The sequence below is a fragment of the Cygnus atratus genome, chromosome 5 (genome assembly GCF_013377495.2).
Source record: "Cygnus atratus isolate AKBS03 ecotype Queensland, Australia chromosome 5, CAtr_DNAZoo_HiC_assembly, whole genome shotgun sequence".
Lineage (NCBI taxonomy): Eukaryota > Metazoa > Chordata > Aves > Anseriformes > Anatidae > Cygnus > Cygnus atratus.
The window spans coordinates 36,486,646-36,499,723 of record NC_066366.1 but is presented as its reverse complement, the minus strand read 5'-3'; the positions used below and the strand labels follow the sequence as shown (position 1 = coordinate 36,499,723).

The following is a 13,078-nucleotide window of genomic DNA, read 5'->3' as shown; positions in this document are numbered from 1 at the left end:
TCTTTGTGCAAAACAACAGAACTCCTTAAATTCGTGGCACGGGGACTGGTAGCCCTGCATGGAGCTGGCACCTTCCTCTCTGAGCCCACATGCACCCACCTGAGCCCCCAGTAGCTGCAAGTGGGCTGCCAATGCTTGCCCACTGCTCTGCATGGGGTCAGGGCTGTTCAAGAGTACAAGAAAAACGGTGGTGGTTGCAAACTGGGGTAGTTCAAATGGAAAAAATCAACAGGGAAATCTGGAAGCAAAGGAAAAAGGACACAACGTGGTATTTTACTGACTTACTGTAGTTCAGACATAGCAGAGGCTTAATAGGTAACGTGGAAAGCCATTGACAAAATTAAGAATATTTAAGACCTTGTGAACCAGAGGGCAGAAAAGTGATTCCAGCGGTGTTCAACTTAATCTCATTTTTCAAGCACCAACTTCTTATCATTTCTTTTCACTGCTGCACACAGTACTCGAAACTTCTTTGCATTTTCCCTATACCCTTCTTTGTATACCAGTAGGGCACAAAGGATACTTGGGATGCTCTAACTTATTTCCATACAGTTGTACCAGCTGGTAAGTCACCTTTTACACAGCTGTAGATGGCTGCAATTTCATTGCAAGGAAGCACACTCCCTTTAATAAGAGCAATCAAATGCCAGGATTTGTAGGAAGTAACTTTTTCCCTTGACCTTTTTAGTACTGGCCAAATGTCAGCAGATTATTAAAGGGCAGGGAGCACAATCTGTGATAAATAATCTTGTGTTGCTGCACACCAGACCAAAACGCCCCCTCCTCTCTGTCCAGACATGTACTTAAGTTTCCCAAAACAGCTCTGATTTATGAATTATAGATAACCAACAGAACCTCAGTGCCAAATACAATACTGTGGGTGAGCAGGGCTTGCTCAATTCCTGGAAGCCTACACAAGGATGGGAAAAGGAACAAAGAAGTACCAGCAAGAACATAGCTTTACTTCTGTAACTGGCAGCTGCAAGATCACTGCTGGCATAACACATGCAATCTTTACCTGAAATACACCATCACGGAAAATTGGAGAAGGCACAAAAAACCCACAAGGCTGTCTCCAGGTCTTAAATCAACTGCAATGAGAGATTTAAGGTGTTCAACCTACTTAACTAATCAAAGGCACTTAAAACATCACCTGATCACAGACTGCAATTACTTACAGGGAGATGTCAGAAAGCTAGAAAAATGGAGCTAGAAAAAAAGCCAGATTAGAGAGAAAGTACACATCTTTTATTGTAAAGATAATTACCCTTTGAGTACTTTACTGAAGAGCACAAAAGAATCACCACCAGAAATTAAAATGCACTGCATGCTTAAGATGCATGCTGCAATTCAGCCATTAGTTACTGAACTTCAGGTAAGAATCCTGGGCTAAAACACCACAGCTTGCAAATAAAGGCAAATGAGATGGAGAGAACTGACAGCTCTGGCTTTAAAATCCAGGATGCAAACGAAAAAGGCTGAAGGGTCTAAAAAGCAAGCACCACTCTTCCCACCCAAGGCTTCTTGGGTTTGCCCAGCACCGCAACCCACTGCACCGCGAGCAAATGGCGGGGCAGCCTGCGCTGCTTGTTGAGCATTTCCAGCCCCTGACCACCACTTTTATGCTCCACTTCATTCTGCTAAGGTCCATTTCCAAATGTGCCTGAAGAAAAACTGCTTATTGACTTCAGTAAAATAAATCTTTATTATTTCATATGCTGTTTCTTTTAGTGATACTCCAAACTAAATGGTACAGATATTTACAAGAGTGGAAGTCTTATCTGTAGTTCATCTCAAGGAGGCTCACTGAGCCAATGGCTTATGGCACAGTAGGATTGCCCATTAAAAATAGTACGGTATAATTCAAGGCTTCCTGCAGGCACTGTCTCTATGTGCAGCTCAGCTCATGCTAAAAACATTATTAAGAGCTACAGTATTAAAGTCACCATTTAATTTTTATTTGATGTTAAATGAAAGCAAAGAGCATGACTAAAAAGCAGCAGTGGAAGAAAAGACCTGAAGATTTCCCACTAGCTTTACCTAGAGAGCAAACAAACATCCTCTGCCTTGGGCAGAGCGGGCAGATGAGGCCAAATAGCCTGGCAAAGAGACCAGACCCTCTGAGTCTTGTAGGTGAACAAAGGTAAACAAACAAAACCACCACCCCAAAACTTACTTGGTGTTCGTTATTTCCCAATGGAGACAGAGGTTCAGGGATGGAAGCCATCTCCCCACAGCTATACCAAGTCCATGACAGAGGCAGGAACTAACACTGAACTCCTGAATCCAAAGCTAAACTCCTTAACCACAAGTTGTCCTATTTCCAGTGCCTCAACCTGAGTCCAGAAGTGGCAAACTACGAGGTGAAGGGAGGGAACAGAATTTCTCAGGAATATTTCTGACCCACCTAGAAGCAGACAGCAGCAGTATCACAGCTAAACTAATCAGTGCAAGGCTCCCATACTGCAGCCCACGGACAAGGGAATGAACTTCTAGTGCTCACAATCCTCACCTTTCTGCAGTTCAAGTGGGGCTGACGCAGACACCTATCCGAAGCAGGCAAAAAGCCCCATGTTGCTTAATGCTCTTTAAACAGGGCACTGGAGAGCTCAAGAGGTGAAATCACACTGCCTCCCCCCCCGGAAGCAACTGTTCCACATCCAGCCTGGATCGTAAGTGCCTGATGCCATCACGCGGGCTCCTCACAGACTTGGAGAGGCAGGAGAACAGCCCAAGCACAATTCCCAGCAGACCAGTGCTCACAGTGGACAAGTCCCTGTGGATCAGCTTGGCAGCAGTCCTAGGACGACAGCAAGAGGAACCAGCAGAGGGACTATCGCAGAGAAGTGGTGTCCTGGCCCCCAAGGTGCTGAGGTGAATTAACAAGGGAGCACAATACAGCCTCCACTTGACGGCTTCAGCTTCTGAAGACAGCCCAGTGAAATCCTGTCCCAAATATATCACTTATCTGCACGGAGAGGCAGGGCATGCTTGCAGCAGCTCGACATTCACAGGTGAACGCTGCCATTCCCATTGGTGCTAAGGATGCTGAAACAAAGAGCTGGTGAGCTCTTACAGGGGATCCACAACCCCACACATGCTCCACCTTGTGATCTGGCAGCCAAGCAGGGGAGCCAGAGGGAAGCAGCCATCAGCACAGGCTGCCACGGCTCCAGCCTGCAAGAGCAGCAGAGGCAGGCGCTGGCAGCTCGCGCGGGGACCTGAGCTGTCGCAACCCGGTCCGAGCAGAGAGCAGCAGCCAGCTCAGCTCAACCTTGCCCTGCAGCACGGGCAAAGCACAGGAGGGACTGGAGCCTCTGAGGAGCCGTGTTGTGACCCAGGGCCTTCTGAGCTGACTCCTACAGCAGCATTTTAGGCCGTACACCTGCTTCCATAGCTCCAGGCTGGGCTTGGAGTTGTAATCAGGTTCTTCGCTCTATTTCTACCACCACTTTCCCTCAGAGCACCTGCTGTTTCCTTACACAAACTGCCGCAGCCCTAAGGTGCAAATGGCAGCAAGGACTTCTAGAAAAACCCAGGAGGCAGCAATAGGTCATTAAGGACCACATTAGGGCAGATTTCCTTTCCAGCTGGAGCAAAACTTCAATCTCTTCTTTCTTTCCCTGTCACAGCTATGGTAATACTGCACAACTATTCATTATCTTCATCTTAGCTAGAAAAGCCCCTTTCAATTTAGCACTTAATATAATTATGGAAAATTAATAGTGTTTAGAAAAAACCCTTACTTTTCCAGACCTATAATCTTACCTCTGTGAAACTATCAGTTACAAGTGGATCTAGCTATTAAACAACGGCATTTTGTATCTATTCAGTGAGCAAAGAAGTTATTAGACTGAAAATCGTTTAAATTCTATTTCCAAATTCAGTACTGCATCTTCAAGGGGAAATGGTAGAATCTCAATGGTAGTACAATGTCCCTTTGGCATTGTGAACACCTGAACACCAATTCTCCATTCGTGTTCATGCACCACAGTGGAGCTTCCTTTTTTTCTAAGGGAAAAAGATTTGTATTTCACTGAACAACAAGGCAAGTAATTGCCTTTATGTGCTTTCAGCAAAAATTATCTCTGGCTAGAGATTTATCGTTGACTTGATTTCTCTTTGAGACACATGCAGGACAAAAGCAATTGGCTGCTACAAAGTCAGTGGGAAAACATATTGAATCCCAGGGGGTCAGGAGACCAAACGTGGGAGATTTGCCAGGAGGAAATCACGTAAGAAGCCACACGCATTGACACGTCACCCTATAAACTACGTGGTAAAAGCTTGGACTACCCAGCTCTGCAAGCACTGACTCTCACAAACAGTCTGTTTCAAGCAATTCAATGCAACGTCAATGTGACTTCACTTGCGAGGAGAAATTGCAGACATGGATTTCATGCCTATGTACATCTGTACCAGGGAAGGCTGTTAAGATCCCAAACAGAGCATTCCTAGAAGCACAGTCTATTTTAAGCAATTCATTTCTACACCACTGTTTGGGGGAAGAGGGGAAAAAAGGCAATGCATCTAACAAGAGGTATCTAAGAGGCAGATACATCTTGGTAGGGTCAATCTATGTTCTCAGAAATCACTCAAACACTGGCCTGCTGGCCTGTAATACTTGAATTGATATGAGAAGCATCATTTTGAATACAGTGCAAGCATACCAGCCACATGGAATAAGATATTGAGCAGGAAGCATCCTTATCCTGTTGTTGTTCAACAATTGGAAGAACTTTACCAATAATGAGATCCAGCACCAGAACTGCTCTCTGCCAACCACAGATCTCGTTGGGAACAGCAAGGTTTGTATTAATACAATGAAGTCAAATGACAGCAGCTTTATAGCAGAGAGCAACACTGTATTTTTCTGGGAAAAAGAATCGTTAGCTCCACGGGAATTATTGCAGTTAAATTGCTTCTGAGTCACGTTGGTTGTTGCTCAATGTCTGTCACTTGGTGCCTACCTACCTTTTATTTCCTCATGAGGATGCACCTGTTAAGAGAAGATGAAAAAATGGCACTGCTGCACCCTCTTAGCTAAATGAGTTATCATTCAGTATCTTGCTGACAAAATGGGATTATTTTCATTTACATTACAGAACAGCCCTGCAGAAGCCAAGGGCATGCTGCACTAGTCATTGTGTGAACTCACAGCAAGGGAAAGACCTTAACACCACGGGACCTGTAATCCAGGCAGGCAAACCAAGACAAAAAAGGCATGCGCAGGTGACGTGACCTTCTTAGGGGCATCTGTGGACAGAAAAGGCTTCCACACTTCTCCTATGTGCTCATGGCTACGGCATCCTCCTTCACAGCACACCTCACTCTCTTGCAACAGACATCTTTCAGCACCTACGCTGAGGGCTCCACAAGCCAGAACGTGAACACCAGCTAAGAAAAGCAGGGTTAGATGCCTGACACTCTGGGCTTGGCTTACACAGCCTCTAGCCCTGCCTGCAGCCAGAGCTCCCAGGGTTGACTGCAGTGCATCGGTGTGTGAATAGGTGAGCAGAGGGTACACTGCAGTGTGCCTCCCGTGGCACTGAGTAACAGCAGAGTGATTACAGGCAACAAAGCCTGCATGGATCATCAGCCAAAAACTTATGGCCCATTTGCATTCAGCGAGCCTGAACTGAAAACAAAAAACCCCAAACCAGTCCGTTTATATTCGTCATTTTCAAAGTGTCTCCTTTTCATGATGGTGCAGCTGAGAGCAGGACAAGGAGGTTGGACCAAGTTAAGAGATGCTAAGAGAAGAAAAGTTTTAAACCAAACTCAAAGCCACCAAGATTGCATTTTTCATGCCTAACACACCCAAGTCCTGCTCTAGACTGATGAGAACAGAGGACCGTGGAAGGCAGCTTAAGTTACTGCCGCGTCCACTGGTACTGCGACTGGTATGGTGCATTCAGCATCCACTGAAAGCCTTCATAGTCCAAGTGAGAATTTAGTACTTTATGGGGAAAAACCACTGGCACTGCTCAGACCTGAACAGTCTCTGACCCTCATATGAAAGGAAAGGTCATGAAACAATCTGCAAATCCAGATTTCTTTCCTCAGCAAGGTAAGGGGAAAGAAGTTATTCACTATCAGGAACCATTAGGCTCACAGCACTGTCAAAGTGTTTTTTTCCCCCCAAAGCAGCACAGCAAGAATAGGCAGAAAGATTCATCTTAGAAAATGTACATCTCATCTATTTGCATCCATGCCAGGAGCTTACCAGAATAAACCCCACTGGCCCACCATTAATTCCAGTGGTAATTTCACATTCAGCTTCCAGGGATTTTACAGACAAGCCAGCAGTAATTCCCCAAGCAAACTGTGCAATAGTTGATAAAGTGTCAAAAAGCCTCGGTCACCTCCCTCTACCACATAAGGGATTCTCTCCTGACGCTGAACGTCATACTAAAAAAGAAAAAAAGATGACTTTTTTAAAAAGAAAAAAAAAAAATTCTTTTCTTTCTGCCAAGATTACCCACAGTGAGTAATAGCTACCCACACCGTGCTATGGAGCAGAGCTCCCTTCCTCTCCTCAATGGGACATGGCAATTGCTCACTGCCAGGAGAGAATTCCCTGTCATTGCAATCTGAGGAAAAGCAAGACAATTGAGCAGTGTAACACTAGCGTAGGTTTCTCACTCTTAACTGGCACCGAACAACGCAGGTAACAAAAGCCAAGCTCTCTGCAGCACTGAAGGTAGGAAGGAGCAACAACACTACCAGCTGCCTGGAACGAACTGCATTAGCATAGAAATTAGAAGTACCTTTTTGAGCAACCTCATGTTTTTGCCATAGGCAAACTGAAGAGCTACATGACTCTGCTTTTGTGCTCAAAGTGCTGGGTTGGGAAGTGGAAGGACCAAGTTCACGGTCAAGCTCTCCACTCAACAACAGAACGAGGCATCTCATCACTCGGTGCCTCTCTTCTGCATCTTACGCAGACAAGCAGCAAGTCAGCTTTTATCCTAGCCTTTGCTGATCAATTTAGACAGCATATCCTTTGGGACTCTACTACAGTAGCATCCCACTCAGGGAATACACAGAGAATTGCTATTGCATTATTCCTTGGGGGTACAATTTCACATTGATTGATTCACTGACAGATTAGAGAGGATGCAGCAGGCAGACTCAGTGTTCTTCTCCACAGCGATAGCTGCACGCATCCTGGCTTATCAAGAACCTGTGTATTTCTCTTTTGGCTTTAGTCAACTGATTTTACACCAATACTGTAACCACGAGAATAGCCACCATGTTGCCAAACGCCGAAATTCACACAACCCTGCAGCCCATTCACAAGAAGCCAGAGCTCAGCCAGGTGTTTAACAAAACCTATTCCAGAATTTGTTGTTTAGCACACGGTTATAGAAACTGGCCCACAGCACAGGCCTCAGTGGCACACCAGTTCAGACAAGAAGCCTTTAGGCATACACCTACAGACAATTAGAAGAAGCTTTTCAATCCAGAACAGCATTTATTAATTAATGCATTAATTTATGTATTTAAATCCTTTAGCTCAAGAGGAACATAAAAGAAACAATGGCACAACTTCAACTGTAGTTCTGCAAGCACAGCACAAAACCACCTGAACGTACAGAACAAGGGATATGGCTGGATTTTTATCCAGGCTGCAAAAACAAAGCAGCTGGACTACTCTGACCTGAAAATAAATCCACCTCTCACATTGCTGTCCTTTTGTGATGGCAAGAAACCATGTAAGAGTAACTCTTACCAATCTGCTGGCAGCTGCTTCCCATTCTGCAGAATATTCCCCTCTAACCCCTTCATCTTTCGGTATCATCCCAATGCAAGCACAAAACCTCAACACCTTGGAACAGTACTCCAGTGCTTCACAAGTGTGGACATCAGTGAAGCAGTCTCAGCTTTTGAATCCCTCTGCGATAAAACCCTCGTGGTCAGCAGGCATTACGGCAGGAATACTTTGCTGGCTCACCTGATCTCACATCTAGAAGAAAGCATTGACAAACTCGCTGTGCTCCAGCCACCTCTAGGGTCACAGCAGACAGAAGCATTTCAACAAGGAGTGTCAGAGTTGCTGCTGTCTGAGGGCTGCCTTAAAAATATTCAGTATGCTAAGATGTGTTGTGTCCAATTAGCATCACAGCAGAAGCACATGGGTAATAGATTTTGCAGGCAGGAAAGCTGCTCCTGGAGAGCAACCAATCAACACTGGAGGAGGCAGGCACAAGGCCTTCTTCCTTCTTTCCTTCCAACGGAAAACAAGGGCAGCGCGTAGCCAGCTTTGAGGAGCAGCACTTCACGTGGGCTCTGGGACCCAGCCCTCCGCAGAAGGCCTGGGCAGGCCAAACACTGCTCCTCAGCCCTCCGCAGAGGCTCAGCTTATCAAAGGGTGTTTTTCAGGATGACTGTCTCCTTCCTCGCACAGCCAGAAAAAGCCACAGCGCTAAGGAGGGGCTGGGTGAGGCCAGAACCTGTGATTTAGACACAACCCGGTGCAATTAAACATGCCGCAGCCACACAGCTCCATAGGCGCTGTGAGCTTCACGTGCAGCAGCGGCGCCTGGGAGCAGCTGGCTTGCTCCGCCAAGCCTGGTGCTGTGCAAAGCAGAGTCTGCACCAGAAGTAAGCAAACCCAGCCCAGTGCTGGGGCTGGCTGCCACAGCTGGTCACTGCCATTCCTGCCCAAACCCACGCAGATCTGGCATGTGGACTGTCTGCTCCCCTTCCCTGAGCTGCTGCTTGGGTTTCCTTTACCTCGGTAACCACGGCAGGGGCGCACCGACACCTACAGCGCGCTGCCAGAGATGTCTCCCGTGGAAGAGCAGAGGCGTGAGGAGCGGCGCTTCTGACTGAGAAAGCACTGTGCTCTCAAGGCTCCAGAGGCAGGCAGGCTGGGAGAAGAAACACCAAATGCAGCTTTTTCCTGAATAAGACAGCAAGGTCAAACAGCACAAACCCATGCAGTTGCAGAGGGAGCTCTGTGCCCCTTGGCTCAGAAGCAGCTGACATACATCAGGACAGTCTCATTTTTCAGGGCAGTCTCATTTTTGCCTCTTAAGCCTGTGATCCAGCCCTAAAAGACCTCCTGCACTGGCAATGCTGACAATCCCTCCGCCGCCTCCTGCGGACAGCAGGCCCCTTAGATATGAAACAAGTCTGACCTGATTCAGATTGATGCAACGAAAATTTCCACCATCTACGAATGTAATATGAACTTGTTAAGTCTGAGTTTGCTCTGAGCACACACAGCATGTGGCTGCAGACATCGCCCATCGCAGACTGCAGGAGCAGCCTCTCCCCAGAGGCACCCCACACTGCAGTGCTGCTCTGGTCACCGAGCCACTTGCTGCAGCCCTGAGAGCACCTCACTAATCACCAGCAGTGGAAACCGAGCCACCTGCACCACACACACCTCCCTCCCACTCACCTGATGAATCAGTGTTGCAATACAGCACAGAGAAATTAAATTAAGTACCATGAAAAGATTACAGCAGTAAATCCTCCTTTCGGTTACATTCAAGTAACACCATGATTAAATCATTCCTTAGCTTCGCACTCTCTGCTTCAGACTCGATCAGGCTGTGGGCAGAGCTAAGGCCTGCGTTTTTTGCCTCGAATCACAGAACTATCCCTGCCTTGGGCAGTGGCAGCACAAAGTGACCCCTGGTGCCCGACCTGAGTCCCCCACTGCCCCCACATTGGTCAGAGCTCTCCCCACCAGGCCGAGGACAGCATATGTGCGGGGTCACCTGCCACTCCACCAAGCAGAGAATGCCCGTTCTCTGCTTTCATCAAGAAAACTTGCCACATGCAGAGAGGAGCTGCTGCAGCACGTCTCAAGGCTCATCTCAACTCCCTCCGTCACACCTCTGGAGACACCTGCTGCCGAGGAAAGGTGGCAGCTGGGGACACATCCAACGCAGGGGCTACTCTCTGCTGCACAGACTGTGCTCAGTATCATCATCCTGTGCATCAGTGCGAGAGAGGGCAGGAAGATTTTGACCAGAGAGATACCACTGCAGCCAGATGAAGCTAAGAAGTAACTGTATAGCTTACAGACATAGCTTCCTCCTCACTTATGTTCAGCAATTACAGCACTTGAGGTTTGTGCAGCACTTGAACAACATGGTTTCTGATCCAGCAGACAGTTAAGTTTGTGCTTACATGTTTGTATCTCCAGAAATACCGCCTCGCTTCATGCGGTTCAAGCCAAAAGCATTCCCAAGCTCAGGTCTACAATCTACCTGTTTTATAGACAGCAACACGTATGGTCTCCAGCACAGTATCCTTCTGAGTTCCTACAGGAAAGGTAATTACCATCCTCATTTACACATAAGCAATTAATATCAATGGAGACAGCCTCATGTTTCCTTGCCACCCTGGAAGAAGTACCTTACAAACAGGCTCCACCAACCAGATGTGCTTGTGGGGCTGAAAAAGCGAAGTCCCCCTGACAGCCCACAGCCCCCCACGTGCCGGCTGCTCGCCTCCACGTAGCCCCACCGTGCTGGGACCCACCTGGGGGACACCCCGTAACTCCCACTGCCAAAACCCAACCCACAACAGGAGCACGTTGTACTGAAAAACAGATAGCCCATCCGCGCAGGGGAGACCGGCTGGCTTTGGGAAGAATGGGTCTATGGGGGTAACTTCCTTTTAGGGGTTATTTTGGGGATGAAAGCTTTGGGTGGCATTTCCTTGGGGGGTGGCTTTTGGGAGGAATGCAGCCAAGCCGAGGCTGGAGGTGGGGGATACCCGGCATTCCTTACCTGGCTGGGGCGCCCCGGGCCCCATGCAGTGCCACCTTCAGCACCCCGCACCCCGCCGTGCCACTTGCATCGCCGCCAGGACACACGTGGGGTTGGGTGGGGGGGACACGCGTGGGCCCCCGGAGCAGCAAGCACAGAGCAGTGGCCGCAGCCGGACAGCTGCTCGGGGGAGGCGGCGGTGGCAGGAAATACCAAAAGACTGATCCAACCACGCTAGGGAGGGAGGGAGGGAAGAAAGGGGGGAAGAGAGGGGAAAAAATAGAAGGGGAGGGAAAAAAGAAGGAGGAAAAAAAAGAAAGGAAGTGTGCAAAATGCGGGCGGGATCAGCACGGAGCGGACATGGAGCTCAGCTCCATTCTCCTCCTTCCCCCCAGCTTGGTTCTTCCTTCTCCCTGACACAGGGAGAGGCTGAAGCCAAGGCAAGACCCAGGGTAAATAAACAAAAGCAAGAGCCCTGAACAGCAACGAGGCACCCGCAGACCCATGCAAGCAGACAGCTGCCCTTTGGGGCGAGGGAGCAGAAAAGCTAACCCTGAGAAGCCCCCACACCGGAGCCCTGCAGCTGCAGGAGCACTCTGCCCCAGCACCCGGCCACGCGTCTGCCCCATCACCGTGGCTCGAAGGCGCCCGCGCAGCACTTTACCCTGAGGCACAGGCAGGCTCCTAGCGCCGCATCTGTGGCCAGAGTGACAAAAATCAAGCCAGTGGCGAGCACAGACCCCCAAGCCCCTCCAGGTGAGGGCAACAGGCAGGTTGCAACAGCACTGGCTGCAGCCTGCCAGCCCCCCGAGAGGATGTGGCTTTACAGGCAGCACGGTACCTGGTACAGGACCGTGGTCTCCGAGCTGCACGGCCACACGCAGGTTCCACGGCTCGACACCGGACCAAGAACAGGACGCGAAGCAGGACCTCTCTCTGGAAGAGAGAAACCAAACATCCACCCCAACCTGTAGCAGCAGCAGAATCAAAAGGCACCCAACTTTCTGAAAGCAGTATCACATGAGGGGATAATGTGACCAATACGCACGTCTGACTTTCGTTGCTGGCTCTGAGTCACCCATTCACAGCTGAGCCCGCGGTGCAAAGTGCAGCGTGAAGCTCAGACTCACGCTTCTGAAACCAGAAGTGTTAAGCCAGATGCCCCAAGTGCTCCGCTAGCCTGCCCTCTGCACAACAGCTGGATCTGTTTTCTCTTTAGCACATGCAGCCCCCAAGCTGAGACCAAGACCCATCAGCTATGCACTCCTCGTGCTGCCCAGAAAGCCAGCCTCCAGCTCTGAAGAGCAATGGCTCTCCTAAATGAAAACATCTCCCAGACTTCAGAAAGAACCTGGAATTCATCCAAAGCTGCAAGCTTAGCTTGGACAAGGACAGTTTCTCCCATCCACAGCCTCTGGCCAACTGATGGACTACAGGGGCTCACCCTGCACTATTTACACCCACATACCCAGTGTTAGCCAGCAGGGGCAGCTGATCTCCTGGGGAGCTTGGCAGGGCACAGAGCAAAACTCACTCACTGTACCTGGCTAGGAGCATTTCATGACATTGGAGAGAGAGTTCAGCATTTATTTTCACTCTTTCCTAGAAGTTCTAGCACAAGACAGGACTATAAACAGGTCATAAACTAGACTATGAAACAGATCAAGCATGCCGGGGCTGCCCTCCACGCTCAGGCAAACTGAGACCAGCCCACTGCTCTGCAGAGCACACCCACACTGGAGGCTGCAGGCAGAGGCACTGACTGCCCTCATCCGCAGCAAAGTGCCCAGATCCATGCGTGGGAACCAAGTCCCCAGCCCCAACATCTCTTCTCCAGTTGATGGGCCAGAGAGAGAAAACACCCAGCTGAGCCTCACAAAGAGCAACAAGCCCAAAAGCCCCTCCATGCCCCCTACTACTGAAGGAGCTGCCCTGGGCCTTTTCTTCCTATTAAACAAGCCCCAGAATCACTTGCATTGACAGGTAATTATTAAATTCACCTGTAGCCATAGCAATTTCTGCCATGATCTGCAAGGATGTAGAGTGTTATCAGGACTCCAGCTGCCTCCAAGTTGGTTGGGATTTTGTCCTAATCCTCACCATGGTTTTACCCTTAGGGCAAGCCTGAGTGTCCTGGCAGGGCATGGAGGTGTCAGCGCCCTTTGGTCCCCCCAGCTCAGGGCACCAGCAGGCAGAGCCACTGTGCTGGAGGTGAAGCAGCTTGCCCCTGGCTGCTCCAGGCCATGCCGCACTGAGGCTCTTCTGCATGTCCCCATGCCCTTCACACTTCTTCTTTTAGGGCTGGCTCACTCAAATGCAGCCAGGAAGTTTGCCAGCACCTTGCC

General features: G+C 49.1%; 1 protein-coding gene across 3 annotated transcripts in view; it reads right to left on the bottom strand.

The window, feature by feature from the left end:
- Positions 1–11,869, bottom strand: part of OSBPL5 (oxysterol binding protein like 5) — a 133,312-nt gene extending 121,443 nt beyond the window's left edge. The window contains exons 1-2 of one of the 3 annotated variants that reach the window (XM_035540080.2): positions 11,782–11,869; positions 11,575–11,669 (exon numbers count right to left, since the gene is read on the bottom strand). In XM_035540080.2, the coding sequence (XP_035395973.2) occupies positions 11,575–11,669; positions 11,782–11,815 (129 nt within the window). In that variant the 5' untranslated portion in view covers positions 11,816–11,869. Of the gene's footprint in view, positions 1–10,754; positions 10,950–11,574; positions 11,670–11,781 lie in introns of those variants that run through there. The other 2 variants (XM_050711267.1, XM_035540081.2) reach the window with 2 other exon arrangements.
- Between the last annotated feature and the right edge of the window lie 1,209 nt (positions 11,870–13,078).